Genomic DNA, 17,669 nt, shown 5'->3' on the forward strand with positions numbered 1-17,669 from the left:
TGAGGAGCAGGCACGTGGTCCAGGCTTCTCAGCCCCGTGCATGCCCCCCGCCCCGCCGTGAGGAGGGTTTTGGGAAGGTAGGGACCAGTGCTCAAAGCGTGGGGCGCGAGCTCGCAACCGGAGCTGTCCCCGGGACTTAGTGCTGAAATAGGCGCTGACGAACCAGGAGCCTGGTGCGGTGGTCAGAGAAGACCATGGCATTTATGGTGAAGTCCATGGTGGGTGGCCAGCTGAAGAACCTCACCGGGAGCCTGGGGGGCGGCGAGGACAAGGGGGATGGAGAGAAGTCTGCAGCGGAAGCACAGGGCATGAGCCGAGAAGAGTACGAGGAGTATCAGAAGCAACTGGTGGAGGAGAAGTAAGTAGAATCCCTTCTTTGCTCATGTGGTCCCCCCCAAACAAATATACTCAGGCTGGTATACCCACCTCTGGGTCAGAGAGCCCTTCTACTTCTAAGCATACTAAGAGAGCAAGAGGTGCTCTCTGGGCTGCTTCTACAGCCATCCCATTTCAAATCCAGGACCCTGTTCCAGCTTTATCCTCTGGCCTAGAGGGAGTTGGGGGAAGGGTGAAGAGCGTGGCAGGGATGGGGGTGGGATGGGGGAGGGTGCACGTGCATCTCTGATGAAATAGGTAATCCCTTAATCCGATCTGGTCTTAACCTCATGTATTCCAACTGGGGTTCCTCTGAGCCTGAGGCTGTAAGAAAAGTACTTTTTATCTTACAGGGCTCAGAGTCATGGGGACAGATCCAGGATGGGGGTATTCATAGGTATGAGCCTACTCTATGCAGTAGGGCAGAATGGAGATAGAGTGAGCTAGGTCTGAACTTTGGGGTGAGGTTGCTTGGTTCAGATCCTCACTTTGCTTACTAGCTGAGAAAACTTTAGACAAGTCATTTAACATTTCTGTGACTCCTTTCCCCTTCTGGAAAATTGGGAGTGGTAGTCACAATACATGCTCTATATATCTGTGAGAACTGAATGATTCAATGCACATTAACCCTTTAATACGGCACCTGGCACGTGGTAAATCTTCATGACATGTCAGCTATTGTCACTTGACTTAATCCCGGTTGTTTTGTGAGTTGCAGGTTTCTCATTTCCCACTTTACAGAAGCAGAAGGTAAATGGTATACCAAAAGTAGCACTGGCACCACAAATCAAGTTCAGACTGCCTCTCATACACCCTTGCACACGTAACCCCATTGCCCCTCCACACAACTTGTCAGAGAAGCAAAGACAGACTTGAGTCAGAGATTGCAAGGGATCTTCAGAGAGACAGAGAGAGAGAAGAGAGAAGAGACAGAGACAGAGACAGAGAGAGAGACAGACAGTCAGACTGAACCAGACTCCTACCCAATCAGCTCTCTATTGGCAGGAATGCAGAACACAGAGGAAGGACACTTTGTTAGGTTGTGGCAAAGCTAAGCCTACCAGTCTCAGTTGACTAACTAGGCACAAGCCAGCTGGGGGTTGGAAGGCCCATACAGCCTCCTCCTAGATCTTGGAGACAATTTTAGCCCCTCTTTTGCAGACCCCATACCTTCTCTCAACCTCTGAGATGACATCACAACTGATATCCTCTTCCCACGCAGGATGGAGCGAGATGCACAGTTTACACAGAGGAAGGCAGAACGGGCCACACTGCGGAGTCACTTCAGAGACAAATACCGTCTGCCCAAGGTATCCAGGGCCTAAACTGTAAGGTGTTAGTGGGACCCTGAGCACTGGGAGCTGGACTCCCTCAGGACCCCTCAAATTTCAGCCCATAAGACTCACAAGGTGCTTGATTACCTTCTTCTTTTTCTCATTCATTTGTTCATTCATTCGTTCATCTGCATGCTCACAGAGCTGAGGCCTTTAGAAGCTTACAAGTTTGTGTTTCTGGGAACAGCTCTTTTTCCTTCACTTCTACCTCTTTGAGCTGGGTCAACTTTGGCCCACGAAGACACAGAGAAGTCTGAAAGCAGACTCTATAAGAGAGTGAGCTCTCATGGGGCTGCTGAGTACATTTGGAGAGCTGGCAGGAGGAAAGGACATGGCTCCTCCTGCCTATGCACCAGGTACTCAACCGTCTTTTCTTTTCTTTTCTTTTTTTTTTTTTTTTGGTTTTTCGAGACAGGGTTTCTCTGTGTAGCTCTGGCTGTCCTAGAACTCACTCTGTAGACCAGGCTGGCCTCAAACTCAGAAATCCGCCTGCCTCTGCCTCCCAAGTGCTGGGATTAAAGGCGTGCGCCACCACCGCCCGGCCTCAACCGTCTTTTCACCCAACTCAAGAGAGTTGCTAGACACTGCTTGTGAACCTGAGTACAGGGATTTAACCAGTGGGTGGAAGCACTCAAGCCTGTGAATACTGTGCCCTTGCTTACTCCAACCCTCAGGCTGCTTTTCAGAATATGTGGTCTACCTACAAGGAACTGACTACCCCTTAAGCCTGTTTTTGTCTCAGGAAGCTCCTTCCTAAAATGCTGCAACACTAGATTGGCATACAAGTGTGCTACACCTACACGGGACAAGCTGCTTCCCAGAGTATCACCTTTGTGTGTCCAGAGCTGGGCTAGATTCTGAGAAGTAGGGTGCTATAAACCATGCCTGGGCTTCCTACTACAGTACAGAGGTCAGCTACGTGGAGTCTCTCCTCCAACAAAGTGTTTACTCAGCCCCTGGCTGTCACTGACTTCCCACAAGTATTTTGGAAGTCTCTCAAAGGAGAGTCCTCATTACTGCAAGTTCAGATAGCAGTGGGGTCATGGCTCAAACACTTACGATAATCATGCAAGAGACATTACTCTGCTATGAGAAAATTCTGAGTCTAGAAGAAAAGGCAAGACATGAGTGCAATTGTGTAGGACACAGGAGAAGACCTCAGTCCCCGGACGCCTAGGAGAGTATGGTGGCTCTCAGTGGGTGCAAAAGGAGTACAGATGTTGGAATAAGTGATATAGGTCTAAATTCAGATCCCCACCTCCCCTCCTGGTTGTATGATCTTAGGCAAATTGCTTCAATTTTCTGAGTCTCTCTCTCCTTTTATTTGTAAAGTAGAGATATCAGGTCCCATGTTGCTGAAGATGGCTTTGAACTCCTGCTTCCACCTCCTGAGTGCTGAGACAATGGATGGGAGCCACTTGCCATGTTTCTCCTAGTTGTTTTTGTTGGTTTTGAGACGGGTCTCAGTATGTATCTCTGGCTAACCTGGAACTTGCTATGGTAGGCCAAGCTGGCTTTGAACTCATAGAGACCCACTGGCCTCTGCCTTCCAAGGGCTGGGATTAAAGGCATGCACTACCACTCCTGGCTCTTTCTAGTGTTGTTGCTTTTTGTTTGATTGCTTGCTTGCTTTGAGAAAAGGGTGCCTTTATGTAGCTCTGGCTGCTCTGGAACTTGCTCTGTAGATCTATAGACCAGGCTAGCCTCAAACTCACAGAGATCCACTTGCCTCTGCTTCCTGAGTGCTAAAATTAAAGGTGTGCGCCTCCACGCTCGGCATTTTCCTTGGTATTTTTTAACGGCGTAGAGTAAAAGCATCCGTGGTGCTAGAGAGATGGCCCAGTGGTTGAAATTACTTGTTGCTCTTGAAGAAGACTGGAATTTAGATCCCAGAATGCATATCAGAAGCTCACAACTATCTGTAATTCCAGCTCCAGGAGTCTGATACCATCTCCAGGCCTCCATGGGCACCCCCCCCATACACACATGAATATTAAAAATAAATCTTAAAAACCCATTAAAAGGCCGGGCGGTGGTGGCACATGCCTTTAATCCCAGCACTTGGGAGGCAGAGGCAGGTGGATTTCTGAGTTTGAGGCCAGCCTGGTCTACAGAGTGAGTTCCAGGACAGCCAGGACTACACAGAGAAACCCTGTCTCAAAACAAACAAACAAACAAACAAACAAACAAAACCATTAAAAGCACCTATGTCACTGTCAGCCATGAACCGGTTAGGTCTTGACAAATGGTACCCACTACTATTTTTTTCTGGAGTTAGCCATGGTCAACCCTTGACTCAGCTGACTGTCACAGAGTGGCATTTTTTCTTTGGGTTTAGTCTCTCCACTAGTCCTGTGTCTCCAAAGTCTCCAGGTCTACCCGTGAAGGGCTTAACTCAGATGTGGGGGCAGATGTTGAGCTCCTGGGAATATGGCCCTCTGGAATCAAGAGTCCTAGGACCCAGCCTGGGTAGCCTCTGTGCCCTGTACTGCTAGGTCCTCACAGACCTCCACCCTTGTCTCATCTCTCTTCCCTTCAGAACGAGACAGATGAAAGCCAGATCCAGCTGGCAGGCGGAGATGTGGAGCTGCCTCGGGAGTTAGCCAAGATGATTGAGGAGGACACAGAAGAAGAGGAAGATAAGGCCTCTGTGCTCGGGCAGTTGGCCAGCCTCCCTGGCCTGGACATCAGCTCACTCAAGGACAAGGCCCAGACTACACTAGGGGACCTCAAGCAATCAGCTGAGAAGTGCCATATCATGTGACCACTTCCCCTGGGTTTGCTTCTAGGATGGCCAGAGGGCTGGTCCACATGAGAGCTAAGAGAGTGAGTGTCTCAACTTCCAGATACCTCTCTGCTTTCCCTGCCCCAACCTAGCCTCAGAGCCTTCTCATCCATGTCCTGCTCTAACTCTGATCTCTCTCTCTCTCTCTTTTTATTGCCAGCAAAGTTTCCATTCTTCCCTCTCTCCCTCTGCTGCCTGGAAAGTTTCCCAAGTCGATAGAATTAGCCCAACCCCCCTGGGTACAGGCCCCTGTTCTTCACACAAGAGCACTCACAGAAGGACACAGAAGCCCCGGATCATTTGCCACAGATGCATCCTGGCACACACAGACACACGTTTCCCTGGGTTCCCAGCCCTTCCAGATACCAGCACCCAGATGCTCTTCGGAGAGCCTCTGGGCACACAGACGACCTGTTCTCGTCCCTACCTTTATGATCCTAGAAGCGTTTGTTCTTTCTGGGCTTTATCTCATCATCTGTAAATGGGAATGGCCTGAGTGATTTCCAAAACTCTTTCCCGATTGGTGTTCCTGGCCACTCAGAACAGAGCCCAGATCCCTTCTTGGGCAGGGCAGCAGCTGCAGTCCCAGCCCCACACAGCTGCCACTGTGGGTTCTGGGAGCTGAGCAATGCTGTGTGAGGGGCAGAGTGCCAGAGATGGAGCTGGCATTGAACAGCGGCTCCAGACCTCCTCTGGGCCCAGGATTGAGCCAAATTTTGTTCTGTTCCTGTAGAATTCTCTGGATTCCATAGTTGGAATTTCCTCTTCCCGTTTAGTGAACAATAAAAATTCCAAATGACATGGCTATCTTCCCACTTCCTGCCGACTTGGGGTTCACAGGCCCCAGGCCTGCTCTTTTGAGGGGTGTCATCTGCCTCTTCACCTGCAACTTCAGAGGGTCCTAGGAGAGAATGCTCTCTCAGGGCTGCAGGTGAGGGTGGGGCCTCACTGAGGGAGCAGACGCCCTTTGGGCCAGATGAAGTTAAGTCTAAGCACTAAGAGTAAGGAGGATGTGGCAGCCAGCTGGATGGAGAGGTACATGGGGAGATGGAGCTTTAGGGTGTTTCCTGTGATTAGAGAAAGCACTGTCTCTGACACCTGTCCTGTACTTTCCCCTCACCTAAGACATGGAGAATGAAACAGAGTAGAAAGGGTCACAGTGCTCCAGCCTTAGCCTTGCTCTGCTGTGTGTCCTTAGGTAGGTCCCTGAGCCTCTGTTGTTACTGGTAAAATAAAGAACTCTCTGCCCCAAGAATAATATGTATTTCAAAGAATGGCCATTTGTCTACCACCCCACCCTCATGCAGTGCTGGGGACCCAGGGCCTCACATGCTGCATACTAAGGCAAGTGCTCTGCCACTCAGCCACACCCACAGCCCCCCAAAATGCTTATCAGCTGTGGTAACACATTCTTTAAAGTAACAGAGGCGAAGGAGCCAGCTGTCATGCTACACTGAGTGAGACCTGCTGGTGAAGACAGCAACTCACAGGGAGGTGGCCTGAGGTGGCAAGCTGGTGCCCTCAAAGTTTGTGTTCAGGCAGTGAATTACTGTTTCTGTTGGTTTTCTTCTCTGTCTCTACCTCCCTCCCTCCTTCCCTTTCCCTCCCTCCCTCTCTCCATCTCTCTCTCTGTCTCTCTCTTTCTCTCTGTGTCTCTGTCTCTCTCTGTGTGAGTGTTAGTTGGTATTATTGTCATTTTGTTTTCTTACAGACAGAATCTCATGTAGCTCAGGCTAGCCTCAAACTCCTAGGTAGTCAGGGATGATCTTGGATTTCTGGTCCTCTTGCCTCAACTTCCTGAGTAACCTGATTACAGGGATGGGACATCACACGTAGTTTCAGCTGTGCTTGAAACCTAGCCAAGGGCTTTGCGCATGTTAGGCAAGCACCAGTGGGCTGCGACCTTACCTGTGTTTGGTGGTGTTTTAAATTTTAATTTAATTTTATTATTCTATGTGTATAGATGTTTGTCTGCATGTATGTCTTTGCGCGTGTGTGCTTGGTGACCAAGGAGGTCAGAAATCCCTGTGCCTGGAGTTGCAGATGGTTTTGAGTTGCCATGTGGGTGTTGGGAATTGAATCTGTGTCTGGAAAAGCACTGAGCCCTCTCTCCAGCCCCTTTGTATTAGAGATGGGGTCTCACTATGTAGCCTGAGCTAGCCTCCCACATGCTAGGATTACAGATGTGCAGCAACACTATGACTTTAATAAAGGAATAAAAAGAAAAAAAAAAAACGTTTTTCTTAAATGAAGACTCCAAATGTCATCAAACTCCCTGGTGTCTGGCAGGCAGGGTAGGGATGGCATTCTGGAAGTCCTAAGTAGCTGTTCTCGTAGGTCATCTGCCCAGGGGCTTGCTGGGCAGAAGAAAAGTGCTATAGGCACCTGATGTCTCTTGGTTTCACAGAGTAACTGCTAGCCTATGGGGGAAGCCATAAGTATTACAGGCAGGAAAAGCAGTTCGTTTTTCAAGGGCAAAGATCCTATTAGGTCTCCCTATAAAATAAGAGCAAGGAAGGGTAGGTAATGTTGGCTGGGAGAGCTGAAAGGGAAGGAAACATTAAGAGGGCAAAGACAGAAGGGACCCACACTCTGAGGGTGGCTGTCATATTGAGCATCCTGGGGAGGCACCTGGATCTCTCAGATGCTCCTGGTCTACCCCTGAGGGAGGATTAACCACCACTGGACAAAAGCCCTTTTCTGACCTTCCCAAAGGAGCCCCAAGCTGGGGGTGGGGGGTGGAGTGGGGAAGCATGGGCTGCTTCAGCCGGATCAACAGCAGGGTCCACACGTCAGCCCTCCACCCTCAGGGGCCTTCTGCCTAATGGGATCGGACAGCCCCTTCCCCCTCAGTGCTTTGCTGGCTGAGAAGGAGGCCAGCATGGCAGGTCAGGTGGTAGGGGTGCTTGGGGACACTCACTGAACCCTGTCAAAGCAGGGCTGTTTGGCGCCTGGGGTCAGGAGGTGGGAGGGGACTCTGTCTCCTCACTGATCTTTCCACTCACATCCCAGGAACCCCAAGAGGCCCTGAGCTGTCTTCAGTATCCCTGGAACGGAGCAGAGCAGGCTCCCGGGCAAAAGAGCCAGTCTGAAGCTCAGGCGAAGATGAGTGAGGTGAGCAGGCTGAGGGTCACCTGCCCATCTGCGTCAGCTGTGCTAAGGATTTTCCTCCCTAGCCATACGCTCATCTGCATCCCCCAATACCATGCGTATGCTTGGTTCCACGCCCTTTACAGGGAGCGCTAACCCAGTCAGGCTGGAGCTGGAGCCCTGGACGGAGCCCCTCAAGCCCCAGCTCTCCCCTCCCATCACGTGTTCTGGGACTATCTGGTATGAGGTAAAGGCCACAAAGGAAGCCATTGACCCTCAACCGGACCCTTTTAACAGCGCCCAACCCTTCCCTCTCCAAATAGGCCCTGACGTCTCATCGCTCCTTCCTCTCATCCTTTTGCTTTTTTCCCTTCCTCTTTCCTTCTTTCCCTTGTGGGACACCGGAAATGTCCAGAGGTGATGAAAAAAAAAAAAAAAAAAAAAAAGTCTTTCTGACCTAAATTCTTTTAATCTGCCCCCATCCCTAAACAAGTGTAGATTTCGTCTTAAGGAAAAATAGGAAAGAATTCCCAGGATGGGTGAGGGATTCCGAGGGAAGGATATCCCAGGACAGGGGAGATCAGAACACACAACCTGATCCTCCTGCCCCACAGTGTACACATTGAGGTGTCTGACTCCACAACATGCAGGATTCCAGAGTACTCAGCGGCACCCCCCCGGGGGTGGGGGTTTGACCTAAGGAGCCTCCAGTCTTCCTGCTTCTCACCCACCCAGGCAGCTCAGGCCCAGTTCCCAGTGGGAAGAGGATTGCAGAAATAACAAGTGGCTTTCTAAGGCCAGCTGTTTCCCAGGGCGGGGGGTGGGGGTGGGGGGGTGGGGGGGGTAGGGAGGGTGGCTACGGTTCGGAATGCACCGTAAGGATCCCCCTTTTCCCTCAACAGCCAGATGGTCCCCTCTTCAGACACTGGAAGCCCTAGGCAGGCACTGGGGACATCTGGGGCATGTTCACTTGTCCAGCTGAGCTTCTGACAGAGCCTATTGACCCAGCTGATACGCTGGCTCAGCACTGGGAGGCAGGAGCTTCTGTCCTCTGTCCCACAGAGCTGAGGTTCCAGCAAGGTTGGGAGTTGTGAGTCCACTGTCTGGCCTCTAACCCTGTGACTGACTACTAGACGTGGCCAGTCCCAGTTTGTACGAGGCATGGGGAGCCCAATGGCCTGGGCCCAGGGGTACAACCGTTCTGAGGGTACTTCTGCCTCAGCAAGACCCGCCTGCATTTCTACAACTGCGAATGTGGGTCTACCTTTGAGCTTGGACACAGCTTTCTTTGTTTCTGTGTCTCTGTGTGTTTGATATGTGAAGGGATAGCTTGATAGTGCGAATTACTGTGTGTGTGTGGGGGGGGGTGGCCATTGATGTATCTTACCCCTCCTGCCTCAGCCTCATAGTTGGGGCCACTGTCTTCCTAGGGAGAACTGGGACTTGGTCTCTGGGGCTGGATTCTTTCCTTCTACACACAACTTTATATTCTTTCTTATAACCCTAGTAGAGGAGAAAAAAAAAAAAAGCAGGGAGGTGGGGGAGGGGCAGGCTGGGCCCAGAGACACCTGGGTCCTATGGTCTATTCCATAGGCTTATCTGTTCCTTCCAGGGCAGGTCCATGGGAAAACAGGAGGTTGAGGCCGGGTGCTGATCTTGTCTCAGTCTGGTAGTGGGAGAGTGGAGATGGGAAGAAGGGGTGGAGCTCCTGGATGGACATTTTTGAAAGCCTTGAAGATAAGTGGTAGCGATTCTCCGCCTCTCAGATGGAAAATATTTGAAAAGCAGAGCTCAAGTTTCCTTTAGGCCTGTGCCACTAGGAAAGCTCTCCGGGGCCCACTCCCTACTTGCTCCAGCTCTGAGACTGCCTGTCTCCCTGCTTCACACATGGCTTAACAAGAGCAACCTGGAGGACATCAATTCAATGCTTGGGAGAGCCTCAGATGCCCATGTTCCTCCTGCACTGGGTGTCCCATGCAGGCCCATTGCTCAGGTACCCTGTGTAAGAATTTCAGGCCTTGCCAGGCAGTGGTGGCGCACGCCTTTAGTCCCAGCACTTGGGAGGCAGAGGCAGGTGGATTTCTGAGTTTGAGGCCAGCCTGGTCTACAGAGTGAGCTCCAGTACAGCCAGGGCTATACAGAGAAACACTGTCTCGAAAAACAAACAAACAAAAGAATTTCAGGCCTCTGTTCCCAGCTGGCTGGTGTAGCCATCGACTAAACAGTCTGGAGATACAATGTTCCTCTCCCTTCCTGTCTAGCGAGAGTCACCCATTCTCTTGTCATCCTGTCTCCTCCCAGCTAGCCCTCTCCAGTCCTTCCTTTCTCTAATTTTTCTTACTGAAATTTTTCATCTGCTTCATTTCCAGAGAAAATCCTAAGTATGTGTTTCTCCCTACATTTGAAAATAACATTGTATTGTACTTGTGTTGTATACCCAGCCCACACACACACTGCCTTGTGAGAGCCCTACTGAACACACCCATCAATAGCCCAACTGTACAGTTCAAGCCTCGGGCCAAGGAACAGAACTAGCAGGGACTTCAGCAGCTCCTTCTGGCCTATAGGCCACTGCTCTACACTGCCCCCCAATGGCTAGGTCAAAGACTTCAGGGGGATTCATTTTCTGTCTTGGTCCCTCCTGTATCAGACCCAGGGTGGCCTGAGAAAATTAAGGCAAGAGACTGAAGGAAATTACCCCAACCTGGGCATCTTTGGGGGACTAGATATGAGAAGAAACCCTAGAAGATTCCCTTTTTCTAAAACCTAGCTTGCTGCTCACTGGTGGCCCACATACAAGGTGTTTGGCAGGAATGGTGGCAGTCAGCCCTACTCCTGGATCCCCAGAGACTAAAGGCAAGAGGCAGGTATACAGTCACTTCCCTCTGGGACCACACTAGTCAGGATCTCCAACTTTCCCTGGTTATGAGCAGGGTCACGTCACCTATTTTTCCAAGGCAAGAAGTGATGCATAAGTATGGAAAATAATTTAATAGAGAAACAATGAAGTCATTCTTTACATATGCCCAGCCTCTAGCAAGGAGGATGTCCCACTTTGCCTTAAGGAGGCAGTTAAGGGCAGAATGATTGGAAATCACCAATATTCTCCAACTTTAGAAATAACCCTTCACACACACACAGAGAGAGAGAGAGAGAGAGAGAGAGAGAGAGAGAGAGAGAGAGAGAGAGAGAGAGAGAAAGGAAGGAAGAAGCTCTCAGTACTTGTCATTTGCAGTTATTTTTGTGGCAGACGGCTCCTCTGCCTCTTATTCAAAATCAGCCTTCAATAAGAATTTGAGTAAAAATCTGAAACAAGATGATGATTGGGGAAGTGGTAAAAAAAAAAAAAAAAAAAAAAAAAAAAAAAAAAAAAAGCGATCCTCCAGTAACTCCAGATGTGTAGATTCCTCTCCAGCCCACACAGGGTGGAAGCTGTGGATGTATCCAGAGCTTAATAGGACAGAAGGGAAGACCCAGCCAAGACCCAGCTCTAGCTCAGGGCCCACCATGTGACTAGTGTGGTATATCCCCTCAAAGAGAGCTGTAAGTGGGAGTATGAGGACCACTCCTTCATGCTAAGACAGGGACAGGTCTGGGATTCTCACATGTGCTCCACCTTTACAAAGGACATGACTTTCATGCATGAAGGATTGTCTTAAAGAACTGAAAAGAATGGCAGCTGGGAGCTCCCAGGAAGACTGGAGAGGTCTGAGGGCTGAGTGCATACTGTCTGGTAGGTAGTCCCTGAGGGTATCTGAGTGTCCCATTCCAGTGCAAGAAGAAAGTAGGGTTGAAATAAAGGCTCCCAGGGAGGGTTGGCCCAGGTACAGCAGCTGCCTGGTAGCAGGGAAGGAACTGAAGTGTCCTGAAGAGGTATGATGTCCTCTTCACAGAACAAAACACAACAGGGTGGTGATGTCCTGAAGCCAACAGGCTTAGGCCAGCAGTCACCTAATGACAAAGTCATATTAAAGTAATTCTTCCAGAGTTTAGTACACCTGCTACCAGATGCCCCAAGAGTGGAGAACACTCCGAGGAATGCTGGGAACTAGGATGTGGGAGGGGCTTATCCAGGAAGGTCCCAGGTACACAGGGGTCAACCTGGGCTGGTATGTAGCTTCCCTGTAGGTTTGTGCTCCATCCACTGGTCCTTCCGGTGTCACTGCAGTGTGCAAGCTAACAGGTGAAAGAAGAAGGTCAGGCTCGGGTCTCCGGCAAGAGAGGCAGAACCTATAACCATGCTATGGGCTGTCAGGCCCCAGGGCAGGACTCACAACTACGAACAGACTCTGACAGCCCCTCTTTGTCCAGACTCTCTGCTTCCCAGTGAGATTCCTTTATCTGTGGGATGTAAAAGCAGAGCAAGGGGTAGGACAATCAGCTAGACGCGGAAGCCACAGCGCATACACAACCACAGTGAGGAGGAACCCACAACCCAGGCCTGGGGTGGCCTGTCCATGCCCACCTTGATCAGCTCCCACAACCCACTGCCCAGGGTGGCCCGTCCATGCCCACCTTGATCTGTTCCTTCAGGTACTCAGCTCGAGCCATGAGGTTCTGAACCTGCCAAGAGAAGACATGTGCAGACGTGAGGAGGGTTCAAGTCAAGTGCATCCTGAGCCCTGATGCTCCCCAGAGCCTGCTGTCTCATTAGGATGGCCTTGTCTCTGTTTTGTTCCCTCCTCCAGGAAGACTTCCCTGTTGCAGGAACTCAGGAGACTTTTGCTTTATCCAGGCACAGAAGTCCTGGGTCACTGACATCACAATATGAAGCAGGGAAACTCCATATGCAACCTAAGGAGGTTCCACAGACCTGAGGAGGAGGAGGAGGAGGAGGAAGAGGAGGAAGAGCACTTCCTGACTCCCAACCCTATAAAGTACCTCAGTGTGAAGGAGCTCCCGCCTTCGGCCTGGGGCTTCTGCTGTAAGGGGAGGAGAAATGGTGAGCACAGGGTAGCCAGAGGCAGGGGCAGTAGCGAAGCTGGGGCCTTACCTGCCAACAGCAGTAGCAGCTCCCCGAGGCTGTGCTGGTACAGATCCAGGGCATCCTGTTCTTTGCCAGTTTCCTCCTCCTACGGCCAGAGGGGCAACACATCATTCTATATTGTGCCTTGGTTTCCGTCCTGTGCCACCCAGACTCCTCCCAGGGAGCACAAACCTTGGCCATGGCGGCTGAGGCCACTTCCAGGGCAGCTAGGAGGCGTGGCTTGTCACGGGCCATCTCTGATGTGAGAGTAAAGGCTCATAGTGAGGGAGCAGCCTGTTGTTTTTGCATAGGAAGGCCCTGTCAGTCTCCCTGTCAAGATGGAGTGGGGTTGCCAGGACTCGTGCACAGACCAGGAACTGAAGCCTACCTCGAAGCAGCTCTTGGACAGTGGTGCCCTGTCTTAGCAGGGCCTGATTGGAGGAGGAGACAATGGCTTTGAGCTCTTCTGCCCGGGACACATACTGCCCCACCTGTAAGAGAATGAGGGGCTGAGGGCTATCCCCCCATCCTGCACCCACCTCCAAGTCTGCCTCTGGTCCTTAGTGACTGCTTCACACTAACCATGTCAGACATCAAGCAAACTAGCCTGGCCCACCCATGTCCCCCCAGCTCTATCTTGTAAGAGAGGTTTCAAATCTAAGAATGCCATTCGTCAGAGGCTTGTGATCTCTGGTCTCTCCTTTCATGCCCACCCATTTTCTCCTGGGGAGATCACCCACCTTCGCCTTAATCGCCTCCTTCCTCTTGGCGTCCACTTCGTCTGCAGAAGGTGAAGGGTTCATATGAGGATGCTGTACTGAAAGCCTGCCCCACAGTAAGCCCTTCGCAATCCCCAGATACTAAGTTCCAGGTTGATCTTCCGCACTGGGGAGCTTGACCCAACTCCTGCCCCCTCTGCACCCAGTTATAGAAATGGTCTGGGCCTCACAGTGTAGCGCAGGTACAAAGAAGTCCAGAGCCTTGCAGTAGAGCGACAGGGCGGCAGCAGCATCCCCCTCCTGGTCCTTCTTCACAGCCTCCACCACAAGGGCTGTCTGGGGGATTGGAGGCTCAGCAATCAGACCTACTACCTTCCTAATGCCACAGCAACTAGCATATGTCAGCAACCCCACCCCCTTGCCCTGTGGCAACCTGCTCTGCTTCTGTGAACCAGTCCCCTATTAACCACCAAGAGTGGGCAAATGAGACCCATCCCACCCTATCCCCATCGGTCTGCGTACTGCTTGCGCCAGGCTCTCCCCACTGGGCATGTGTTCCAGGTCCACCCAGGGATGGGCAAAGAAGTCCTGGAAGGAGATTCGACGGCTGGGGTCCCTCTCTAGAAGTCGCTGCAACAGGTCCCGGCAGTCTAGGGAGAGTTGGGGCCGAAGAGGGAGCTACAGAGGCATAGAGCAGGGACATATCACATAAGGCTCCAACATCTGAGCCCAAAGCCCAAGGTCTGTTAGGAACCCCCATAAGGGGTACATGTTTGCTGGTGGGTAATCTGAGACCTGAGTGGAACATGGCAGGTCCAGGTGATGTGCAGAGAGCAAGCCAAACCTCCTTTATCAGTCTCCTATCAAATGGGTATTTGCCTCTAGCCCTGGACTATGGGAAGATTGGGCCTGGTTATCTGTTGCCAGTCATGGCCGATCTAGATCCTCGGGACAGACCAGATTCTAGGCTTCCACCGCAGAGCACGCCCCATTGCCATGACAGGCCTAGAGCCCACACTGCAGTCTGTGGCAGTGGAGAACAAACTTCTGGACCTTGAATCCCTCGATCCCCAGTGGATGCCAAGATCCTGCCAGACGTACCTCAATAACCCGATTGCTACGAATCTTTTCTTCTAGCTCTGAGAACGATCTGGAGGCAAAGGGGGGCTGCCCAAAGAGGGCTTCTGTGGAAGAAGGCAGAGGGGGAGGCTGGAAGGGAACAGGGTTAAGTCTTGCCTAGCTCACCCACAGAAAGGGGATCAAAAATCCCTCAGAGTAGAGCCCTTAAATTCTCATTAGAACCCAGGAGAGGCCCAGAGAAGCCTGGCTCAAATACAGAGTAACTCTCAGGGTGGACAACAAGGGGGCAAGAGTCTCACCGTACAGGATGACCCCCACAGACCAGAGGTCCACGCGTGCATCATACTGCCGCCGACACACCATCTCAGGAGCCATATAGAGGGGGGAGCCACGAAGCACATGTTTCTCATCCCATGGGGACATGTGCTGGGCAAAGCCAAAGTCTGCAGGCAAGAGGCCAGGTACAGGGTTCAAATCCCAGCTGCTTCTGTGACTCCAGTCAGAGCCCTTCCCAGCCTAGATTCACCTGGATTACTCCTGCCTCCTCCCGGTGCAACACTCTTATATCCCCCTCCGGGTGCAGCCTCTTAAGCACTTTTACCTAAACCTATCTCAAAGCAATTCCCTCAGAAAGCCCCACCCCCGGCCCCAGCACTAAGTTATGTCATGTTCTCTGGCCTCCAAGCTCAAGTCTACTCTTCAAATTTTATCAGAAGCCACAAACACCTGTCCACTGTTAACTATTCTTCTCAGCTGTCCAGATTGAGCCTGAACCCCAATAACAGATTAAGTTGGGTTCCGGCTCACAGACTGATCCTGGTCACACACTGGCACTAGTTCCAGATTGAACCCCAACTCTGACCCAGACTTGATCCCTAGCTCCACCCACCACACCGTAGGACATCAAGTGCGGTCAGCCTGAGAACAGGTGCTACCTTTCAGTGATGGGTTCATCCCTCTACCTACTGATCTGTCACCAGTGATTTAACAGAGGAAGTCCTGGGAACCGGCCGCTGAGAGAGCACAGCCAGAAGCTTACTGTTTCCCCACTCTAAACCGCTACTCTGATGTTCCAGACCTGCCAGCTTCAGGTGGGGCCTCTCCAAAGAGCTCAGCAGGATGTTCTGTGGCTTCAGGTCCAAGTGAGAGATGTTCTGTTCATGCAGGAATTGCAGGGCACTAGCTGAGGAGTCAGCCACAAGAAAATAAATCACAGCCTCTTTCCCACCTGCCTCTCCCCTCCCCGGGGCCTCCACTAACCCCTTACAGCTGTATTGTTGCAGTGTTGTTCTGGCTGACTTACAAAATATACAGAAGCTCCAGGCTCTGGCCACTTCTAAAAGTCCCCGAGTGCCTGTTCTTTGTACCCTTCGTAAGATCACCCTGCCTTCAAGAAGCCTCCAGAAAAGGCCAAGCCCCTTAGGACTTCCTCACTAAAGAAAGCACTTGGGTTCCACTTACTGGGCCCTGGAAGATTCCACAAGGTTCTTACATCATGTACCCCATGTGGACGCCTGAATTCCCTACCGATGCTAGGGACACAAACATGGCAGACTGCAAAGCACTGGAACAGGGGAAAAGAGGACATGGGGTGTGTCACTGGGTTTTTACCCAACTGCTGCATGAAAACACGGGCCACTTTCTCAGGCAGGATCCTGCGGGTATGGATGAATCGAGACAGGTCACCCCCTGCACAGAACTCCATGATGAGGTAGATATTGTCATTGTCCCACTGTGGTTGGAAGTAAAGAGACAGCTTCAGGCAGTGTCCCTTCTCCAGCTTCTTTTGGAGGGAACCCCGTCCCAGGCTCAGACCTGGAAGTCTTTCAGCTGCACGATATGGGGGTGCCGAATGCCCTTGAGGATTTCAATCTCAGTCAGGAGGTTTTCCACTGATGCCTTGTTGAGACTTTTCTTGGCCACGCATTTTATGGCTACCACTTCCCGAGTATCCTTCTGTGGTACAGGAAATTTGGGGTCTCTGTCTTGAAGGGGGTCGACCCCATGGGCTGAAGTGGGCTCTGGTTCCCTCTGCAGCCTTTCCCGTTTGGGTCTGTCCACTCTCCACAGGCCTCCAAGTTTCCCAACCTCCACTTCTCAAATCAATGTGGCAACCGGATTCTGGAATCCCACCCCAGCAAGTGTTCTCCATCCCGCCAAGCTTCTAAGCTTCTAACCCACGGCATCACTTTCTAGAGTGGCGGAGGGGAGGGGCGGGGCGGGCGGCGGGCCATGTCACTGTTTAAAGAGCTAGCCACTCTGCATTCTAACTGGTGCTGCCTCCTGAGAGTCTGACCCCAGACTCCTCCCAGCCCCTAAGGCAACTTCCGTGCAGAGCCGGTTCTTCAACCCCTGACAGCGAGGTTCCCTTAGGTCATCGCCCGCCCCTACAGATCAAACTGGCGAGCTTGTTTTTAAAACCTAAAAGGGGCGGTTAGCTCCAGCCTCCTTCAACCGTTTGAGCAGCCGCTGGCCTTACTGCTCTCAAGGCGGTCGCCCTTTCTGCTTAGCTTGGCCCGTCACCCAGCCGGGCTTGCAGGGAGTTGGCTGGCATAGGATCCGGGTGCCCGGCGCCGGGACACCTCGGGCACGACCCGCCCACACCCACCTTGGCGTAGGCCTTGTACACCGTGGCGTACGTGCCACTGCCCAGGCGCTCGGTAAGGATGAAACCGTCCAGCCGAGGGAGACCCCAGCCGGGCCCAGCCATCCCGCGCCTGCCGCCAGGTGCTTCCTGGTTCGGGGTGCAGGTTCCGGCCAGCAGCGAAGCTGGGGGCGCTCGAGGGGCGGCGAGGCGGGACTCCGCACAGCCCCAGCGCTGCCCGCCGGAAGCGCGGCTCGACACCTCCCCTCCGAGGCTCCTCCCCGCCCGCCGCGGGCTGGGTGACACCCTCTGCCAAGGACTGCCAGGCAAGTTTCAGACACTGAGGCTTCAGTGGGTGTAGAGGTGTGTCCAGGACTGTGGACACTATCACGTGGGAACGGCATCCTAGAGACCACCCACGTAGGGGGGCAGGAGGAAGAGCCCGGCTCTGTCCTTCAAGACTGGGTGAAGAGGGAGAACAGATTCCAGCAAGTTCTTCTCCGATCATCACACGTGCTCTGGCCCTTATTCATTCGTTTATTTGGTTTTGGAAGACAGGGTTTCTCTGAGTAGCCCTGGCTGCCCTGGCACTTTCTTGGTAGACCAGTCTGGCCTCGGAACTGCCTCTGCCTCCCGAGTGCTGGGACTAACGGTATAAGTCACCATGCCTGGCTAAAAACAATTTAAATGCCTTTGGAAGAGGCCACATTGCCATTGCCAGGGTCCTCCCTTCTGC

The 17,669-nt window shown here is 52.1% G+C and overlaps 2 protein-coding genes across 10 annotated transcripts; one reads left to right on the plus strand and one right to left on the minus strand.

Annotated features, from left to right (window-relative positions):
* The first annotated feature begins 27 nt into the window (after positions 1 to 27).
* Cplx3 (complexin 3) lies at positions 28 to 8,004 on the plus strand. 3 transcript variants are annotated; one of them, XR_013107627.1, is made up of 4 exons: positions 28 to 358; positions 1,598 to 1,685; positions 4,249 to 4,535; positions 7,507 to 8,004. XR_013107627.1 is itself a non-coding variant. In XM_076925618.1 (3 exons), the coding sequence occupies exons 1-3, from the start codon at positions 195 to 197 to the stop codon at positions 4,471 to 4,473; spliced, it is 477 nt and encodes a 158-aa protein (XP_076781733.1). In that variant the 5' UTR covers positions 28 to 194; the 3' UTR covers positions 4,474 to 5,293. The 3 variants fall into 3 exon arrangements, 1 of the variants encoding a protein (XP_076781733.1); XR_013107626.1 differs by lacking the exon at positions 7,507 to 8,004 and adding an exon at positions 4,655 to 5,293; XM_076925618.1 differs by lacking the exon at positions 7,507 to 8,004 and having other exon boundaries at positions 4,249 to 5,293.
* A 2,556-nt stretch (positions 8,005 to 10,560) lies between these two features.
* Ulk3 (unc-51 like kinase 3) lies at positions 10,561 to 17,202 on the minus strand. 7 transcript variants are annotated; one of them, XM_076925597.1, is made up of 16 exons: positions 16,958 to 17,201; positions 16,165 to 16,305; positions 15,961 to 16,081; positions 15,428 to 15,532; positions 14,649 to 14,792; positions 14,371 to 14,453; positions 13,792 to 13,947; positions 13,500 to 13,605; positions 13,291 to 13,331; positions 12,939 to 13,041; positions 12,743 to 12,807; positions 12,578 to 12,656; positions 12,466 to 12,506; positions 12,100 to 12,147; positions 11,859 to 11,925; positions 10,561 to 11,760 (listed from the first exon to the last, which is right to left on the minus strand). In XM_076925597.1, exons 1-16 carry the CDS (start codon positions 17,057 to 17,059, stop codon positions 11,744 to 11,746), a joined length of 1,419 nt encoding a protein of 472 aa, XP_076781712.1. In that variant the 5' UTR covers positions 17,060 to 17,201; the 3' UTR covers positions 10,561 to 11,743. The 7 variants fall into 7 exon arrangements, 6 of the variants coding, with proteins under 6 accessions (XP_076781712.1, XP_076781711.1, XP_076781710.1 ...); XM_076925596.1 differs by having other exon boundaries at positions 10,561 to 11,925; positions 12,466 to 12,503; positions 16,958 to 17,202; XM_076925595.1 differs by having other exon boundaries at positions 10,561 to 11,925.
* Positions 17,203 to 17,669: the final 467 nt, after the last annotated feature.

Source organism: Arvicanthis niloticus, chromosome 26 (assembly GCF_011762505.2).
Source record: "Arvicanthis niloticus isolate mArvNil1 chromosome 26, mArvNil1.pat.X, whole genome shotgun sequence".
Lineage (NCBI taxonomy): Eukaryota > Metazoa > Chordata > Mammalia > Rodentia > Muridae > Arvicanthis > Arvicanthis niloticus.